This window comes from Bufo bufo, chromosome 5 (genome assembly GCF_905171765.1).
Source record: "Bufo bufo chromosome 5, aBufBuf1.1, whole genome shotgun sequence".
In the NCBI taxonomy this organism is placed as follows: domain Eukaryota; kingdom Metazoa; phylum Chordata; class Amphibia; order Anura; family Bufonidae; genus Bufo; species Bufo bufo.
This window is the reverse complement of record NC_053393.1, coordinates 411,182,630-411,202,972: the sequence shown is the minus strand read 5'-3', so window position 1 is coordinate 411,202,972 and position 20,343 is coordinate 411,182,630. Positions and strand designations below refer to the sequence as shown.

General features: G+C 43.9%; 1 protein-coding gene across 1 annotated transcript; it reads left to right on the top strand.

The window, feature by feature from the left end:
• Positions 1-11,194: 11,194 nt before the first annotated feature.
• Positions 11,195-19,725, top strand: NKIRAS1 (NFKB inhibitor interacting Ras like 1). Its single transcript, XM_040432924.1, has 3 exons — positions 11,195-11,305; positions 17,895-18,136; positions 19,483-19,725. The coding sequence occupies exons 1-3, from the start codon at positions 11,212-11,214 to the stop codon at positions 19,723-19,725; spliced, it is 579 nt and encodes a 192-aa protein (XP_040288858.1). The 5' UTR covers positions 11,195-11,211.
• The last annotated feature ends 618 nt before the right edge of the window (positions 19,726-20,343 follow it).

The following is a 20,343-nucleotide window of genomic DNA, read 5'->3' as shown; positions in this document are numbered from 1 at the left end:
GAGGCAGAGCATTAATACCCGGGCCGGCCACAGTGCCCCAGTGGTCGGGAGGCAGAGCATTAATACCCGGGCCGGCCACAGTGCCCCAGTGGTCGGGAGGCAGGGCATTAATACCAGGGCCGGCCACAGTGCCCCAGTGGTCGGGAGGCAGAGCATTAATACCCGGGCCGGCCACAGTGCCCCAGTGGTCGGGAGGCAGAGCATTAATACCCGGGCCGGCCACAGTGCCCCAGTGGTCGGGAGGCAGGGCATTAATACCAGGGCCAGCCACAGTGCTCTCACTTGGACCTCATTCACATCAGACTTCCATTAAAAATGCTGTAGAAAATATTATAGTGTCCAGTACATGACGGATCCAGCACCGCCATTATTTTATGCTCCTATGATAGAATAGAACAATGGAACTGACAAGTAAATGTGAACAGAGCCTTACTACTGGCTTTAACTGCCACCGAAAACTGCAAGTGTGATTCCAGACTTAGATGCTGTTCACACACAGTGTCTGTCAGCTGAATTTGGTGTGAATTCTACCAGAAACTAACCGTTCAGCGGCTGTTCCTGCTGCCTCATTCAAATGAATAGAAGTGATTTGCAGTCGCAGAATTTTCTGTCACAAAATCTGCCGCGTGTGACGGCGCCCTCAGTGATAAGAGTTTTGAGGCACATTACTTAGGTCTGTGTTGTGGACCAAACGCCCACTGAAGTGTCCAGAAAAACCACTGACACAAATCTATGAACAGCAGTGTGGATTTCCACTGAACAATCCCTGAGGCTGGGTTCAGACCTGAGCGTCTTTGATATGCGCGTTTAACGCGCGTTTTTGTCGCGCGTTTTTATGCGCGTTTTTTGCAATAGTAAACGCGCGTTTGACGCGCGTTTGTGTGATTGACTGCAGTGTCCCATGGCCACAAACGCGCGTCAAAACGCCCCAAAGAAGCTCAAGAACTTGTTTGAGCGTAGGGCGTTTTTCAGCGCGTTCAAACGCGCTGTAAAACGCTCAAGTAAGAACCAGGGCCATAGGGAAGCATTGGTTTTCATGTGTTGAGCGTTTTACAGCGCGTTTGAACGCGCTGTAAAACGCTCAAGTGTGAACCCAGGCTAACACTGTTCTGGGATTTCTCAAGTCTTAGGCTGCATGCACACGGCCGTTGTCCCATGTTCATTGCTGAGAAAAATGATGTTTTAATTTATGCAAATGAGCCTCTAGGAGCAATGGGGGCGTTGCCGTTACACCTAGAGGTTATCTTCTCTCTCTCTCTGCAACTGCTCCGTCCTCTGCATAGGTCAGCCAGTTTCATAGGTATCTGCTGATGCCCTTTAACAGACTATTAGGCCCCTTTCACACAGGCGAGTTTTCCGCGCGGGTGCAATGCGGGAGGTGAACGCATTGCACCCGCACTGAATCCGGGCCCATTCATTTCTATGGGGCTGTGCACATGAGCGGTGATTTTCACGCATCACTTATGCGTTGCGTGAAAATCGCAGCATGCTCTATATTGTGCGTTTATCACGCAACGCAGGCCCCATAGAAGTGAATGGGGCTGCGTGAAAATCTCAAGCATCCGCAAGCAAGTGCGGATGCGGTGCGATTTTCACGCACGGTTGCTAGGAGACGATCGGGATGGGGACCCGGAAATTATTATTTTCCCTTATAACATAGATATAAGGGAAAATAATAGCATTCTGAATACCGAATGCATAGTAAAATAGGGCTGGAGGGGTTAAAAAAAATAATAATAATAATTTAACTCACCTTAATCCACTTGCTCGCGCAGCCGGCATCTCTTCTGTCTTCTTCTTTGCTGTGCACAGGAAAAGGACCTGTGGTGACGTCACTCTGGTCATCACATGGTCCATCACATGATCTTTTACCACAGAGTGCTTCCGTGGTGTTTCTGGCTGTGCCTCTGCACCGCAAAAAAGTAGTGCATTCACTACTTTTTTGCGGTGCGGACCGTCGGATGCGGATTGCGGACCCCATTCAAGTGAATGGGTCCGCAATCCACATGCAGCTGCCCCATGTGCAATTTGCGGTCCGCAGCACGGGCACGGAGCCCTTACGTTATCTCAGATTTAAGGCTCATGCACACAAACGTATTTTCTTTCCATGTCCAAGGTACTCCGTGGGCATTCCGTTTCCGTATGTCCGTATTTCCGTTCCGCATAAAAATAGAACATGTCCTATTATGGTCCTCATTACGGACAAGGATAATACTGTTCTATTAGGGGCCAGCTGTTCCGTTCCGCGAAATATGGAATGCGCATAGATGTCATCCGTATTTTTTGCGGATCGCAAAATACATATGATCGTGTGCAAGAGGCCTTAGCAGAACAATGACCTCAATCTAGGAAAACCCACCTTTTCTTGAAAAGACATAGGAGTCATTTACTAACACCCCTATGACAGTTTTTGGAATAAAAATATTTTACCGGACCCCTGTTGGTGAAAAACGTCTGCACTTAGAGATCAAAGTGTTTTTTTCACACCAGGCACATGGACTGCACAAGCCTCATCATAAATTCTGGGCATACTCTGGCAGCGCAGGGGATATCATAGAGTGGGGTAAAATGCCAGTCTTTGTAAATGACCCCCATAATTTAGAAATGACAGCCTGACAGAAGAAGACCACTCATGAATGTATAGTAATGCTGCACTATGTTCACACTATGGGACACATTTATCTTAATAAGCCCTGAAGCTGGTGGTGAATCGCTGAAGTCATGTAGAGGCGCCAGCTGCTACATAACTTCAGCGTATCCAGCGCCGGTCTAAGCTTCCTTGCTGGCTTACATTTAGACCATTTTCTACACCTAAACCAGGTGTAGAAAATGATGAATGAGATGTCCCCTTCCCTGCCCACTCCACGCCCCCTTTTTTAGACCTGGTGTGAGCGTGCGGCAGAATCTGCGCCAGAAATACTCCACTTTTATCTGGTCATAAATGACCTACATTTGCAGTGCATATTTAGGAAGTGCTCCTGGCTGATACGCTCACGACCATATGTATTTTGCGGTCTGCAAAAAACAGAATCGGAAAAAATATGGATGATGTCCTTGTGCATTCCGTATTTTGCAGAACGGAACAGCTGGCCCCTAATATAACAGTACTACCCTAGTCCGTTCTATCTTTTAGCGGAACAGAAATATGGAAACGGAATGCACTCTGAGTACCTTCCATTTTTTTTGCGGACCCATTGAAATGAATGGTTCCGCATACAGTCCACAAAAAAAACGGAACGAACACGGAAAGAAAATACGTTCGTGTGCAAGAGGCCTAAGGCTAGGGCTTCAGGATGACATTTGTTGCGCGGCTATTTGTCACAGTAATGTTGCGCAATATTACTTGTAATGATAGTGAATGGTGTCGCACTGCGACATGCAACAGTCGCACAAAAATCCATCCAAGTTGGATTTCTGTGCGACTCCGTGTCGCAGCCATACCACATTGCATGCTGCAGAGCAACACCATTGACTATATCATTACAAAAAATGTCACACAACCTTAGGACTCATGCACACGACCGTTGTTCTGGTCCACATCCGAGCCGAGTTTTAGCGGCTCGGATGCGGACCCATTCACTTCAATGGGGCCGCAAAAGATGCGGACAGCACTCCATGTGCTTTCCGCATCCGTGGCTGCGTTCCGTGGCCCCGCAAAAAAATATAACATGTCCTATTCTTGTCCGTTTTGCGGACAAGAATAGGCATTTCTACAATGGGCCGCCTGTTCTGTTTCGCAAATTGCCGAATGCACATGGGCGGCTTCCGTGATTTGCGGATCCGCAATTTGCGGACCGCAAAAAACGGAATGGTCGTGTGCATGAGGCCTTACTGCGACACAAATGTTGGGCGACACATGTCGCAGTGTAGTTCTACCCTTTTGTCGGGCAACTTATTGTGGCGTGATAAATGTTGTCGTGCAGCCGTACTCTATGTGCTCATGCACACGACTGTGATCGGCCCAAGATACATGGGCCTGTGTGTTTGACGGTTCTCCCAAGCCGACCGTGGCTCCTCTGAGCTGAATACTGTGGGGGTCATTTACTGAGAGCAGTTAGTAAATATCCCCCTATGATGCACTCAGTTTGGGTCAGGGGAGTCCCGGTCAGCCGGGGAGATGCGGACCGTGTTTCTCAGGCCAGTTATGTGTGTGTGAATCAGCCCTTAGGCTATTTTCACACAGTACATTTTTTGCATGTATTTTAGGGCAGTTTCCGCACCGAAAACTGCTCCACATCTGCACTGAAGCCGCCTACCATTTTTTTCAATGACAATCTGCACCACCATTCATGCGGATTCCAGACCGCTCCTAGATGCAGGTTCTGCACCGACACCACTGGAAACCACGGCGCAGAACTGCTCACAGTTTAACTCCATTCAGTGCGGCTAAACTGCAAGCAGATCCGTGGCACAAAAACATTAGCAGCGAAATCCGGTACATAAAATCCGACCCTTATACAGATTGCAAATACGCTCATGTGAAAGCGGCCTTAGCACTTATGCACACAAACATATTTTTTGTCCGTGTCAGTTCCGTTTTCTTTTGTGGCCCATATGTGGAACCATTCACTTCAATGGGGCTGCAAAAAAGCGGAAATGACTCAGTGTGCTTTCTTGTCCGCTCCACAAAAAAATAGAACATGTCCTATTATTGTCTGCATTAGGCTACATTCACATGATGGTGGTGTTTTCCGGATCCGCAAAACATGGACCGCACATTCCGCCACTACCATAGAAAATGCATATTCTTGTCCGCAATTGCGGACAAGAATAGGACATGTTATATATTTTTTTTTTGCGGGGACGTAGAACGGAGTGCACGGTGTGTTGTCCGCATCTTTTGCGGTCCCATTGAAATGAACAGATGCAGGACAGATGCAGACCCATTCATATATGTGAATGTAGCCTTATGGACAAGGATTAGGGGCTGGCCGTTCCATTCTGCAAAATGCGGAATGCATATGACCAGTTTCCGTGTTTTGCGGATCCGCAATTTGCATGTGCATGAACCCTTAGGGGTCATGCACATGACCGTATGTATTTTGCAGTCCGCAAAACACAGATCCACCAAAAATACGGATGATGTCCATGTGAGATCCGTATTGCATCTGTTGTAACAATCCTTTGTAACAATGCCGATCCTTGTCCGCAAAATAGACAAGAATAGGACATGTTCTATCTTCTTTGCGGAACAGCCATGCGGACATATGGAAACAGAATGCACATGGAGTAATTTCCGTTTTTTTGCGGACCCATTGAAGTGAATGGTTCCACATACAGGCTGAAAAGAAACAGAGCGGACACTGGCAAAAAATAAGTTCGTGTGCATGAGCCTTTAGACTGGGTTTCCACGTTCAGGTTTTCGGATGCAGTTTTTGGAGACAAAACCAGGAGTAGATAAAAAAAATAAAGTGAGGTAGTATCTGTCCTGTTACTTCCTCTCCCTTTGTGATCCATGCCTGGTGTTGGCTCCAAAAACTGCATCAGAAACCCATTCTCTACAGATTATAGACAACCAAAGGTTAATTGGGGGATGGAACAAGCAGAAGGAACTGGCATTGTGGACTTGTAGGTGCACTTGGTGTGGGGCTTTTTTTGTTTGTTTTTTCTTTCTAACACTAAAAGTGTGTTGTGAATTTTTTGTTGGTGGAATACTTTCTGAAATGCATATTTTAGACTATTTAATAGGACTTTAAAAAGGGTAAAGCCTCGTTCACAGGTAAGTGTTACACGGACGTGTGCTGTACGCGCTCTCCACCGAAAGCACATGTCCCCATTCATTTTAATGTGTGTATTCACACATCAGTGTTTTAGCACGGTCCGTGCACGGATGCATACTCTATTTTGTCTGTGTTCACGGATCCATCACGCCCATTATAGTCTATGGGTCTCTGAAAACCACGGATGCAATCTGTGTTCATTGTCCGTGAAACACGGATGACGTACGGACAGCAAAAAACAGAGATATGGATCCATCACGGACATCTTCATGGAGGCATCACTGACCACCTTTTCACTGATTTAAGCACGGACACGAAAGTGTGAAAGAGGCTTTACTGAGCTAAACAGAGGGTGGGTTTGTTCTGGGTGATTATGAGTTAAACGCACTTGTGCTCATTATTGCATACCAGCTCATAAACCAAGAAAAGCTAAGTTCACAATTCTTCACATCAACCAGACTTTTAAAGGTAATGGGGGTTATTTGATAAGGGACCTGTCACTATTTTAGTCACAAGTTCCTTTTTTTTCATGGTCACTTCCACAGTATTTATTTGATGGCTGGTTTCACGCCGTGTTCAGTAGCTGGGTGTAAATGTTGGTGAAAAACTGTCTGGTGTAGTTTTCTCCCCAGATGCATGGACTGCCATAGATGTACCTAATTAGACACATCTTATGGCAGCACAAGGGCGGAAACTAAGACCGGCATAAAAAACGCGGTGTTAGTAAATGTGCCCCAATGAACTGATTGTAAAATACCCAGTCTTTTGTGTGGAGTTTTTATTTACCCATAGGGGTTATGTACTAGCATTTTATGACAGTTTTTTGGCATAAAGAAGGTTGCAATACCCTGTTTTGCACCTTTTTAAACGCTAATGCAACAATATTTTGTCTCATGGGCGTTTTTTATTTTTTAAGTCTAGAGCAAATTATTGCTAAGTCTATGGGGAACATTTACTAAGAGAGGCTTTGTACGCTGTTCATAGTTCCCCCTTGTGCTCCTCTAAGATTCGTCTAATTTATGATGAGGCATGCACCTTGTCATAAATTCAGCTCATCTGTGGCAATCCGTGCACCTGGTGTAAAAACGACGACAGTAAATTTTCTTGGGCTGGAGTCCTGGCTCGGCATGACCCCCGTCAAGCCCAACTGGTAGACATGGCGTAAAACAAGCCGCACGACTAAGGCTACTTTCACACTTGCGTTCAGAGCGGGTCCGTCTTTAATGCAGACGTTTGGATCAGTTCAGAACGGATCCGTCTGCATTATAGTTTAAAAAGAATTCTAAGTGTGAAAGTAGCTTCAGACGGATCCGTCCAGACTTTACATTGAAAGTCAATGGGGGACGGATCCGTTTGAAAATTGAGCCATATGGTGTCATCTTCAAACGGATCCGTCCCCATTGACTTACATTGTAAGTCTGGACGGATCCGTTTGCCTCCGCACGGCCAGGCGGACACCCGAACGCTGCAAGCAGCGTTCAGGTGTCCGCTCACTGAGCGGAGCGGAGGCTGAATGCTGCCAGACTGATGCACTCTGAGCGGATCCGCGTCCACTCAGAATGCATTAGGGCAGTACGGATCCGTTCGGGGCCGCTTGTGAGACCCTTCAAACGGAGCTCACAAGCGGAGCCCCGAACGCTAGTGTGAAAGTAGACTAAGTAGTGTCACACGGTTGGTTAAAAAAGGGGCTTGAGACTAATTTACGCCTAAAATAGTCACAAGTCCCTTATTAAATGTGCCCCTTTCTGCAGAACATTTTTGGTTTTGGGGTTTGTGGTTGCTCTGGGTATGGTATTTTTTGTCTTGGATTTTTACCTACAGAACTTCAAAAACACCAGGAAAAGAAACATGCATTTTAAATGTTACAAAGTAAAAATGCTACCAGGAAGATGCTCGAAACGCGCTAAAAAAAACAGATGAGAATTATCAAAACTGGTGTAAAGTAGAACTGGCTTAGTTGCCCATAGTAACCAATCAGATTCCACCTTTCGTTTTTTAGAACTTCTTTGGAAAATTAAAGGTGGAATCTGATTGGTTGCCATTAGTGTTGAGTGAACTTGTGTTTTCAAGTTCGGCGTACAAGGTTTGGGTTATCTAAGAATTCCGTTATGGATTCCGCTACCATAAGTTATTGTCTGTGGTAGCAGAATCCACAACAGAATTCTTAGATAACCGGAACCTTGTACGCCGAACTTCAAAAAACAGAAGTTCGCTCATCTTTAGTTGCTATAGCCACCTAGGCCAGTTTTCCTTTCCACCAGTTTTGATAAATCTCTTAGGCCACATGCACATGACGGTTTATTTTATGTGAATTTTCATGTACAATGTTGCACAACCCCCTTTTTGTGACTTTTTGAAAAATTTTTGCACAGTGTTGAACATATAGGAGTGTCAAGAGTGTGGCGGGGGAAATGCTGGGCCGGGATTTCGGCCCCGACAAATTTACCAACACTTACATCTGGAAATGCGTACGGCCTGCTGAAGGTGCACGCCTCATGATAAATTAGGTGCATTTTTCACCAGCAAAGCCAAGGGGGAGTAAAACCCCCGTGTATAAAGCCGATCTTTGTAAATGACCCCCAAACAATTGATGTGCTTTCAGAATCTGTACTGCGGGTCAATTTATGCGCGTCACCGTGTAGATGTGATTTTGCTATTATCATCCAGTTAGCTGGTACAAAAATATGCGCAGCAAATCCGCACATAATAATATGCAATGCATGCAGGTAACAACATTGGGGAACATTTACAAAGACTTTTTTTTTTTTAAGCCGTTCTTAGTTTCCCCCTTGTGCTGCCGTAAGATTTGCCTAATTTATGACGAGGCATGCGCCTCATCATAAATTAGGCGCATCTGTGGCAGTCTATGCGCCTGGCGTAAAAACTAGTCATTTTTTGGTCACATTTGCTCCTGTTTCCAAGCTTAAATTTTAGTAAATTTGCCGGGGCTGGATTCCCGGCCCCGGCACACCCACACTGCCCCTCTGTCCTGCCCAACTGGCAGACACAGCGTAAAACCGGCTGTGCGACTAAATATTGTTGCATGGCCAGTTAAAAAAGGAGACTTGCGACTATTTTAAATGTACCCCATTATCATTTTGCTGCCGCTATGTTTGGTCACAAGCACATGTAATGTTGGTGAATAGAAAAGATAAATTCACATTCACACTATTCTCCTGCTGCAATTTCAGAGCTGACCTTTTACTTTGATTTGGTTAAACGAATCAAACGCACACGGCTATCCTGTCTGGATATATTGAGGGTCAGTTACTAATGCAAAATTTGCGATAAAAAAAGTGCCCATTTAGCGACCTTTTATGCCTGTGCCACAGGCTATCGGCCCCGGTATATTCACTTACATTTATGCCAGTTTTAGAGGTAAAAGATGCCAGGCAGTGGGGTCGATTTTCAGTCCATGTGCATGGATGTGCCTTATTTATGATGAGGCATGTGTCTTGTAAGTGACCCCCTTTATCCTTAGGCCTTTTTCTCACAGCAGTATTTAGTTCAGTCTGTGTAAGCCAAAACCAGGGGTGGAATCTACAGAGAACAACTATTATGGAAAGTTTTGTACTAATAATAATAATAATATTTAAAAAAAAAATGTTTTTGGCTCCTTTCAGATGAGCGAGTTCCACACTCATGACTCGCAGCATGAGTATGCAGCAGCTCCAGTCCTGACCTCCCAGCACTGTAGTCGTAGTCGCATAGTATTATATTGATTTATGATGCTATGTAACCCTTAGGCCTCTTTTACACGAGCGTGTCCGGATGCGTTCCGGCAAACCCGCGCGAGTAGGTACGCAATTGCAGTCAGTTTTGACTGAGATTGCGTCCCGGGTGCAATGCGTTTTGCACGCGTGTGATAAAAAAACTGAATGTGGTACCCAGACCCGAACTTCTTCACAGAAGTTCAGGTTTGGGTTCAAGGTTGTGTAGATTGTATTATTTTCCCCTATAACATGGTTACAGGGGAAAATAATAGCATTCTGAATACAGAATGCATAGTACAATAGGGCTGGAGGGGTTAAAAAAAATAATAATAATAATTTAACTCACCTTAATCCACTTGTACGCGCAGCCGGCATCTCTTCTGTCTTCTTTCTTCAGGACCTGGGTAAAGGACCTGTGGTGACGTCACTGCGCTCATTACATGGTCCATCACGTGATCCATCACCATGGTGATAGATCATGTGATGAGCGTAGTGACGTCATCAAAAGTCCTATTCCCCAAAGAAGAAGACAGAAGAGATGCCGGCTGCGCAAACAAGTGGACTAAGGTGAGTTAAAAAATTTAATATTAAATTTTTTTTAACCCCTCCAGCCCTATTGTACTATGTATTCAGAATGCCATTATTTTCCCTTATAACCATGTTATAAGGGAAAATAATAATGATCGGGTCTCCATCCCGATCGTCTCCTAGCAACCGTGCGTGAAAATCGCACCGCATCCGCACTTGCTTGCGGATGCTTGCGATTTTCACGCAGCCCCATTCACTTCTATGGGGCCTGCGTTGCGTGAAAAACGCACAAAATAGAGCTTGCTGCGATTTTCACACAACGCACAAGTGATGCGTAAAAATCACAGCTCATGTGCACAGCCCCATAGAAATGAATGGGTCCGGATTCAGTGCGGGTGCAATGCGTTCAACTCACGCATTGCACCCGCGCGGAAAACTCGCCCGTGTGAAAGGGGCCTTAGAGTTCTGGAATATATTGGATAACACTGACGCAATGCTGTTGGTGTTATTCAATACATTCCAGAACTGTAAGGGTTACATAGCATCATAAATCAATATAATGCTATGCGACTACGGCAGTGCTGGGTGGTCAGGATGGGAGTTGCTGCATACTCGTGCTGTGAGTCCGGAGTGTGGAACTCGCTCGTCTGAGCTACTCCTAGTTTTGGCTTTACTGATGCAGAATACTAACTGATGCACACAGGTGTGAACATGGCCTTGGCTACTTTCAGATGGGCCACGATACACCCTCGTGCATTTTCTGCACCCACTGCTGCTCGACTGACCCAGACTCGCTGCATCATTGTGACCGTGGCCCTGCAGTACTCCCCTCTTCATTTGAGTACAGGACTGTGGACTTGAGGTTAGGCTGGAATTCGCAGCATCATAGGTCACTATGATGCAGTGACTTAGCCTCAGACAGTCTGGGAAATGTGGCCGTCATATGGAGGAAGTTTCACGGACCATGCTCGCTTGGATCCTGAATAAAGTGCTGTAGAATTCTGTAGGTCTGTGTGTTTCAATCATACTCAATCACATGCTGTATTACAGAGGTATTCTTCTCCTTCTTCCTTCTAGGGGGTGAGTAAAATGCCTCCTCAGGGCTGTGGTATATAGGCCTATAGGGCGCCATGTGCCCCCACACAGGCCAGCATTAGAGTCGGTGGCATTTTAAAATCGTGTAAGTACATTTCACGTCCCTGCTGTAAATAATGTTCAGTCCTTTTACATCCAGAACTACCTGATGCATAATGGGGAAAGGAAGTCGAGTAGTTGTTTGTGGAGTGGCAGCAGTTGGTAAAACCGCCATACTGGAGCAGGTGCTGTATGGAAACCACATAGTTGGTAAGTTTATATATTTCACAGGCCATAGCTAATCAATGTCTGATAAAGGGCATCTGTCAGCAGATTTGTACCTATGACACCGGCCGACCTGTTACATGTGCGCTTGGCAGCTGATGGCATCTGTGTTGGTCCCATATTCATATGTGCCCGCATTGCTGAGAAAAATATATGCAAATGATCCTCTAAAAGCAACGGGGGCGTTGCTATTGCTATTATACCTAGAGGCTCTGCTCTCTCTGCAACTACTCCACTTTAAACGACAGGGCCAGGCATGACGATCATAACACTGCCTGCTCCTGTCAATCAGAGTGCAGGGAGGGGGCGGCAGTTGCAGAGAGAGCAGAGCACCAAGGAGTAACGACAGCACCCCCGATGCTCCTAGAGGCTCATTTGCATATATAAAAACATACTGTATGTGCTCGCATTGCTGAGAAAAAATATGAACATGGGACCAACACAGATGTCTTCAGCTGCCAAGCGCACATGTAACAGGTCAGCCAGTGCCATAGGTACAAATCTGCTGACAGATGCCCTTTATCATGTAGAGAAAGTTAATACAAGGCACTTACTAATGTATTGTTATTATCCATATTACCTCCTTTGCTGGCTGGATTCATTTTTCCATCACATTATACACTGCTCGTTTCCATGGTTACGACTACAGCATTACAGTGTTCATTCATGTGCTCCGTACAGCATTACAATGTATGGGCTTCTCTGAGGCAATTCTTCTGTGTTCACATCAGGTTTTTCCCATACGTTTAACGTACACAAAAAACATATCTGTTAAAAGGATGCCTCAGACTGATGGCATACAGTGGCATCCATTCACCATAGAGTTCCATTGTAAACAAAAAAAAAAGACAGGACTGTGCAGGATACAAGAACGTGGTGTGCTGCGTTTTTGTATCCTTTTTGTTGTTGTAAAGTACCGTATTCATCTAACAGAGGCATAAAACGTGATGTGAAGCCACCCTCATCGCCAGCAGTAACGTGAAACTTGTATAGTCTCGATCCTGTGCCGTTACAGTTAGTTTCTGTGTATACATTAATGTTTCAAAATCCGAACTCTGGTTAGTCAATGACCGTGGTGCAAGCCACAAACCCAAGTTCGGATTTTGAAACCTTAATGTATGCGCAGAAATTAACTGTAACGGCCCAGACATGAGACTAAACAAGTCTCATGTTACTGGTGGCGATAAGATTGCCTCAGCGGAGCCCATACATTGTAATGCTGTACGGAGCACATATTATGCACTACCGTAAGTTTAGGAACGAATCGGGTTCGGACAGAGCAGTCTGAACCTGCTTCGCTCAACACTAGTTACGACCACCCTGCAATCCAGCTAATCGTGCAGCTGCACATCGGGTTGCCGACTGTCAGTGACAGCAGGGCAACCCTTAGAGAAGGCAGGGACCGTTCCCAAGTCATCGAGCGCTGTGTATGCAGGGAAGGAAGCGCTATGCGCTTCCTGTTCTGGCCCGGTGGTCATGTGACCGCCGGAGTCGGGTGAGTGCAGGAGCTGTCGGGTCTTTCACAGACCTCGATCAGCCCTGGACTGAGGCTGTACAGTGCTGTATTATGCTGTACAGCCTCTCTGGGGGGTGTATTTCCCCCTGTAACTGGGGCTACTATGTCAGCCCCAGTTACAGAAGAAATCAATAGTGGGGGGGGGGGGGGGGGAGAATGTTAAGTTAAATGTCCCCCAGAGGTCTTGTATGACCTTATGGGGGACGAAAAGTGTAAAATAAAAAATAGTGTTAAAAAAAAAAATGTAAAAAAAAAACATTCCCAAGTAAGGAATAAAAAAAAAATATGTAAAATTAGAATCTTTTTTATAAAATAGACATATTTGGTATTGCCGCGTCTGTGACGGTCAGCTCTATAAATATATCACATGATCCACCCAGTCCGATAAACACCATAAAAAATAAAAACTGTGTCAAAAAAAGCCATTTTTGTCACCTTACATCACAAAAAGTGCAACACCAAGTGATCAGAAAGGCGTATGTCCCACAAAATGGTACCAATAAAACCGTCACCTTATCCCGCAAAAAATGAGCCCCTACATAAGAAAATCATTTAAAAAATAAAAAAACTATAGCTCTCAGAACATGGACACATTAAAACATAATTTCAAAAATGCTATTATTGTGTAAAACTTAAATAAGAAAATGTATACATTAGGTATCGCCACGTCTGTAACCATCTGCTCTATAAAAATGTCACATGACCTAACCCCTCAGGTGAACGCTGTAAAAATAAATAACTAAAAAGTGTGCTAAAACAACCAATTTTTGGGTCACCTTTCCCCTATAAAGTGTTATAATGCATGATCAAAAAATCATATGTACCAATAAAACTGGCACCTTATCCCCTAGTTTCCAAAATGGGGTCACCTTTTTGGGAGTTTCTACTGTAAGGGTGCATCAGGGGGGCTTCAAATGGGACATGCCATCTGAAAACCAGTTCAGCAAAATCTGCCTTCCAAAAACCATGTGGCGCGCCTTGCCGTGTGCCCATACAGCAGTTTATGACCACATGTGGGGTGTTTCTGTAAACCGCAGAATCTAGGTAATAAATATTAAGTTTTGTTTGGCTGTTAACCCTCGATGGGTTAAAGAAAAATTTGGAATAAAATGGAAAATCTGTCAAAAAAGTAAAATTTCAAAATTTGAACTCCATTTTCCTTTAATTCTTGTGGAACACCTAAAGGGTTAACAAAGTTTATAAAATCAGTTTTAAGTAACTTGAGGGGTGTAGTTTTTTACAATGGGGTCATTTATGGGGGTATCCACTATGTAAGCCCCACAAAGTGACTTCAGACCTGAATTGGTCCTTAAAAAGTGGGTTTAGGCAATTTTAAGAATTGCTTCTAAAATTTTAAGCCTTCTAACGTCCTAAAAAAATAAAATGACATTTCCAAAATGATGCAAACATAAAGTAACATATGGAGAATGTTAAGTAATAAATATTTTATGAGGTATGACTTTCTGTTTTAAAAGCAGAGAAATAGAAATTTAGAAAATTGCGAATTTTTCAAAATTTTTGGTAAATTTGGGATTTTTTTCAGAACAAATAAAAGTGAAATATATTGACTCAAATTTATGACTATCATGAACTACAATGTGTCACGAGAAAACAATCTCTGAATGGCTTGGATAAGTAAAGGCGTTCCAAAGTTATTAGCACATAAAGTGAGATATGTCAGATTTGCAAAATTAGGCCTGGCCAGGAAGGGGGCAAATGGCCCAGATGGGAAGTGGTAAAAGTGGTTGTCCAGTGTCTTCCAACTGTTGCTTAAATATTCTAATGTCCTGCGATTGCACATTTACTAATATACTTTCATTATCTGTAGTGCTATCTCAAGTCACTTGTATGTAGTCATCCCATTCTCTGATACTTTCTGTGATGTCGCATTCATTGCCTTTTCTTCTGCATCCAGGTTCCTCCTGGTCCTGGCTTTGTCCATGTCCATCTAAAACTTATGGGTGGGGAATCGTCAGATCTCCTGCATTCTCAAGCGCTTGCACAGACAAGCTTGTGGAGGATATGTCTACAGTGCAGGCACCAGAGAATGCACAAGATCTGAGGATGACAATTATTCCCCACCCATGAATTTTAGATGGACGGGATGCAGCGAGGAACAGGAGGAACCCAGAGGAAGCAGAAGCAAGAAGATGAACGCGACATCACAGGAAGTATCAGAGAGGACTACAGACGTAGTATGTGACTGGACTCCAGAACTGGAGATAACAGTGATACAAGTAATAAAAGTATATTGGTAAATGAGCAATTTCACCACATTCTAGTATGCAAGCAATGGTTGACACTGGACAACGCCTTTAAGGCTATGACCACGCTAACGGCTTTAGAGGAGAAAAATCTGACATGAATTCTAAGTGACATCCACAGATTTCTGTGGTGTATTTGTCATCTTTCCATGGATAGGAAATAATAAAGCCCCATGCACACTTATTGCTACCAGTATTCCAGTGGATTCGTTGCTGCAGCTTTGTCAAAGGAGACCAGCGGGGGAAGGTGTGGGAGATGTGAACGAGGAGTAGGTGTTTTTTTATTTTTTACTTTAATCTGTATCCAGTTTATTTGCAGATTTTGGAAAAGCAAAGAAACCCTTTATAGCTCTCCAAGCTCATGGGTCTGCAACTGATGTTATATTTCTTTATGGATTTGGATAGAATTCCCCTTTAACAAGTTGCAGTTAGTGGCGTGGTGGTTTCACACCTTTTTTTTGGGCAGATTTAAAGCCAAACTAGAAGTGAATCCAACTGTATGGAAAATCCTTCCTTTATACTTCCCATTCCTGTTGAATCCAGTCTCAAAACGGTGGCTTTTTTTCACACTAGGCTACTTTCACACTAGCGTTAAAGTTTTCCGGTAATGAGTTCCGTCCTAGGGGCTCAATACCGGAAAAAAACGCTTCAGTTTTGTCCTAATGCATTCTGAATGGAAAGCAATCAGTTCAGTCACTTTTGCGGTATTTGGCTAGAGAAAATACTGCAGCATGCTGTGGTATTTTCTCTGGCCAAAATTCCGGAACACTTGCCGGAATGCCAGATCCGGCATTATTTTCCATTGAAATGTATTAATGCCTAATCTGGTACCCAGTGTTCTGGAAAAACGGATCCGATTTTCCTGTCTGCGCATGCAGAGACCTTTAAGAATGTGAAAAAAAATTATACCGGATCCGTTTTTCTGGATGACACTGGAGACACTGATCCGGTATTTCAGTGCATTTGTCAAACGGATCCGGAAACAAATGCTATCCGTTTGCACACGGATTTCCGGATCCTCTAACGCTAGTGTGAAAGTACCCTAAGGCCCCTTTCACACGGGCGAGTATTCCGCGCAGATGCGATGCGTGAGGTGAACGCATTGCACCCGCACTGAATACCGACCCATTCATGTCTATGGGGCTGTTCACATGAGCGGTGATTTTCACGCATCACTTATGCGTTTTTCACCCAACGCAGGCCCCATAGAAGTGAATGGGGTTGCGTGAAAATCGCAAGCAAGTGCGGATGCGGTGCGATTTTCACGCACGGTTGCTAGGAGACGATCGGGATGGAGACCCGATCATTATTATTTTCCCTTATAACATGGTTATAAGAGAAAATAATAGCATTCTGAATACAGAATGCATAGTAAAACAGCGCTGGAGGGGTTAAAAAAAATTATTTAACTCGCCTTAGTCCACTTGATCGCGAAGCCCGGCTTCTCGTCTGTCTCCTTTGTTGAACAGGACCTGTGATGACGTCACTCCGGTCATGATCTTTTACCATGGTGATGGATCATGTGATGACCGGAGTGACGTCACCACAGGTCCTTTTCCTGTAATTAATGCTCACCACAGGTCCTGTTCAACAAAGGAGACAGACGAGAAGCCGGGCTTCGTGATCAAGTGGACTAAGGTGAGTTAAATAATTTTTTATTTTTTTTAACCCCTCCAGCGCTATTTTACTATGCATTCTGTATTTAGAATGCTATTATTTTCCCTTATAACCATGTTATAAGGGAAAATAATACAATCTACAGAACACCGATCCCAAGCCCAAACATGCGCGATTTTTCTCACGCGAATGCAAAACGCATTACAATGTTTTGCACTCGCGCGGAAAAATCGCGGGTGTTCCCGTAACGCACCCGCACATTTTCCCGCAACGCCGTGTGAAAGGGGCCTAAGTGTGCCTGTACGCGATTAGGATCACGTGTATTTTTTCCGTGCAAATTTTTGTTCGGAAAAACCGTAGCGTAATAGAGTACCAGCGAAGTGTATAAGATTAGACAAATCTGATGTACACTTCTCTCTTTTCTTAAGTGCGCAAACTGACCTGCTGTACGGATTTAGAAAACTGCAGCATGTCAGTTGTGTTTGTTTGTTTTTCTGTGCGGATTTCACCCTTTTCAATGGAAGGGTGAAATCTCTGGAGAATCCACATCAAATCTGCACAAAAAAGTGTGGATTTATATAGGTTTTTTGTGTGGTTTTGGTGCAGATTTCATTTGTATATTCTGCACATAAATCTGCACTGTGTGCAGCCATCCTAATGGTAAAACTAGCTTTGTATATGCAGTACAATATAAAAATGCTATTCTTTGCCGTACACTACCTTTTATGTTGACCATATACATTAGGTGCACAGGATCATTTAGCAGTTGGCATGTTCTCGATTGACACGCCTCTGGCAGTTCATACTAATAAACCCTATGGAGAAGGGAGGCAGTCTGGCTGCAAGCATTCTGTGGTGCCGCTTATCTCTAGGGAAAAGCTGTAATCAAACAAGGCAGGTCTACTTTCCACCAGGCACGGGATTTCCTAGGTTGTCTGCCAGCTTGAATCATCTGCAGCTTCTGATGGAACCTGCGGGATATTTCTACAGCAATCCATTTTGTGTGATGGGATTTAGAAGCTGCGGCCTAAGACACAGTCCTACTCTCTAATACAGGTACAATAAGTAGTATCTCCAGTCACTGAGCGCAATGGGAACTTCTGCTCTGTTCATTCCATGAAACCACTAAAAATTGATGTTTAGTTTTTTTCAAGGAATTCTTTTTGGCTTGTTGCAGGTCAGAAAAATCTTGAAACCTTGGAAGATGTATATATTGCTTCAGTGGAAACGGAGCGTGGAGTGAAGGAGCAGCTGCGCCTTTATGACACACAGGGTCTTCAGGAAGACACGGAGCTGCCCAAGCATTACTTCTCTTTTGCCGATGGCTTTATTCTTGTCTACAGTGTGGACAGCCTGGAATCCTTCAGGAGGGTTGAACAACTTAAAAGAGACGTGGACCGCTTCCGGGACAAAAAAGAGGTAAAGTAATGCATGGCCTAAGTGGCGTACCACGGATGATTATTTTTCCATCATGTTGACTTGTATTTTTGGTCTTCAGGATCAGATGCAGTTTAGCTATTTTCATATGCATTCATTTGAAGGAGTTGTCCCGTGAAAAACATTATCCATGGGGATGTGACTGCTGGGACCTCCGCTGATCACAAGAACAGGGGCCTATTTTCCTGTTTGAATGGAATGGCAGCGATGCATGCACTCTGCTATCTCCAGCAGCCCCATAGAGCTGTATAGAGTGGCAAAGTACAAGTGCTTTATTTGTTGGGCTAGCGACTTTTTTAGCAATTTTTTATTTTTATTGGAAATAACGCAGGTTTCTTTTCATATACTTTTATACGTGAGACTCTATTGGTTACGGATACCACTGTTGGGCATCTGTTTCACATATACATCCTGGCGTGCATGTTAAACAGAGTCCATGAATGTAATGTGAACAAAGCCTAAGCCTTTTTGTAGTATTGGATAACCCTTTTAGAAGCTATGTACACCTTCAGGGGCAATTTCTTTTATGATTTGCATTTTACTCATTTTGGGCTAAAAATAATTTTTTCTGTTTATTAACAATATTGAGCCATTCTGTCACAAAGGGTTAATTGTTTTTCTAGTTGTGTGAATCCTACTCTCACTTTGTGCCAATAACCCTTCTCTCTAAGGCTGGGTTCAGACCTGAGCGTATTCGATATGCGCTTTTTACAGGCGTTTGTATCGGGCGGAAACGAGCAAACGCCCATTTAGGTCCCGCTGAAGTCTATGGGTGGGAACGCGCGACAATACGCCCCAAAGAAGCTCCTGTACTTCTTGAGGCATAGGGCGTTTTACAGCGCGTTCGTACGCACTGTAAAACGCTCAGATGAGAACCATGCCCATAGGGAAACATTGGTTTTTGCCTGTTGAGCGTTTTACAGCGCGTAGGAACGCGCTGTAAAACGCTCAGGTCTGAACCCAGCCTAAATTACTAAGAGGTCTTATTTAAGTCACATTCTTATCAGTAAGATAAAAACTGATCTATGAGTGTTTACAAGGTCAGAGAGCAGAGATAAGGAGCCAGTCAGCTCTGTTTGACAGAGAGAGAGAAAGTTCAGATCCTGCTAATAGAGCATCTCGGTCCTGTACAGAGAGAGACCAATTGAAAAAAAAGAATTTTACCTTATGAGTACAATCCAATAATAAAAAAAAAAATAATTGCCCCCAATTTTTTATTACATAACCTTTAAGGTAAAGTACCAGTGACCTATAAAACGTTGTAATGTGTACAAGAGTTCTGTTGTCTCAAAAATATGGTAACTTGATGTTTTTTCTTTTTTTATAAGATTGTAATTGTTGTTTTGGGCAACAAGGTGGACCTGGCAGAATACAGACAAGTGGATACAGAAATGGCATTACTCTGGGCAAAAGGGGAGAAAGTAAAACTCTGGGAAGTCTCAGTTACAGATAGAAAGACCTTGATAGAGCCTTTCACATTGCTGGCCAGCAAACTCAATCAGCTCCAAAGCAAATCGTCCTTCCCTTTACCTGGAAGAAAAAGTAAGGGGACCCCATCATCTGACAACTGATAATTGGGGTTCAGACTGTGCTTCTTCTGTGGTCTGTTTTCTAGCGTTTGTTTAAAAGGTTTTGGTGTTTTTTCTATGATCTAAATATTTGTTCACCTGATAAGATACATTTTATATGTACTGTGCACTTCTGAGCAATCATCACATTAAATATTGTTCTTGGATTGCGCACATCAGTGTCCCTTATTAGAGATGACAGTTTCCATGCCGCTATGTAGACACGGACCTGAATCTGATGCCTAAAGTTTTCCCACAAAGACACTTATTCCCCATCCACAGGATAAGGGCTTGTTCACGCAAACATATGGGTTCCGTTGCTGTATTGTGGACTGCATATGCGGATCCGCAATAAACGGATACTGTTCAGTGTGCATTCCGCATCACGGATGCGGTGTAGCTGGCCAGCTAAGACCTGTCCTAGGTTGCTGGTATAGCTTATATGTGTATACAGCTAAACCTGCCAATAGCCTTAATACAGTTCCTATGTTTATGTGTTAAAGACAAAAGCAGAGTTATTTACTGTGACATCATGTTTTTGATGTCATATAACTGTTATATTTTGTGTTCACAGAAAAGGATAATATGCCTTTTAAGATTCATTTTGTAATGTAAGGTAGA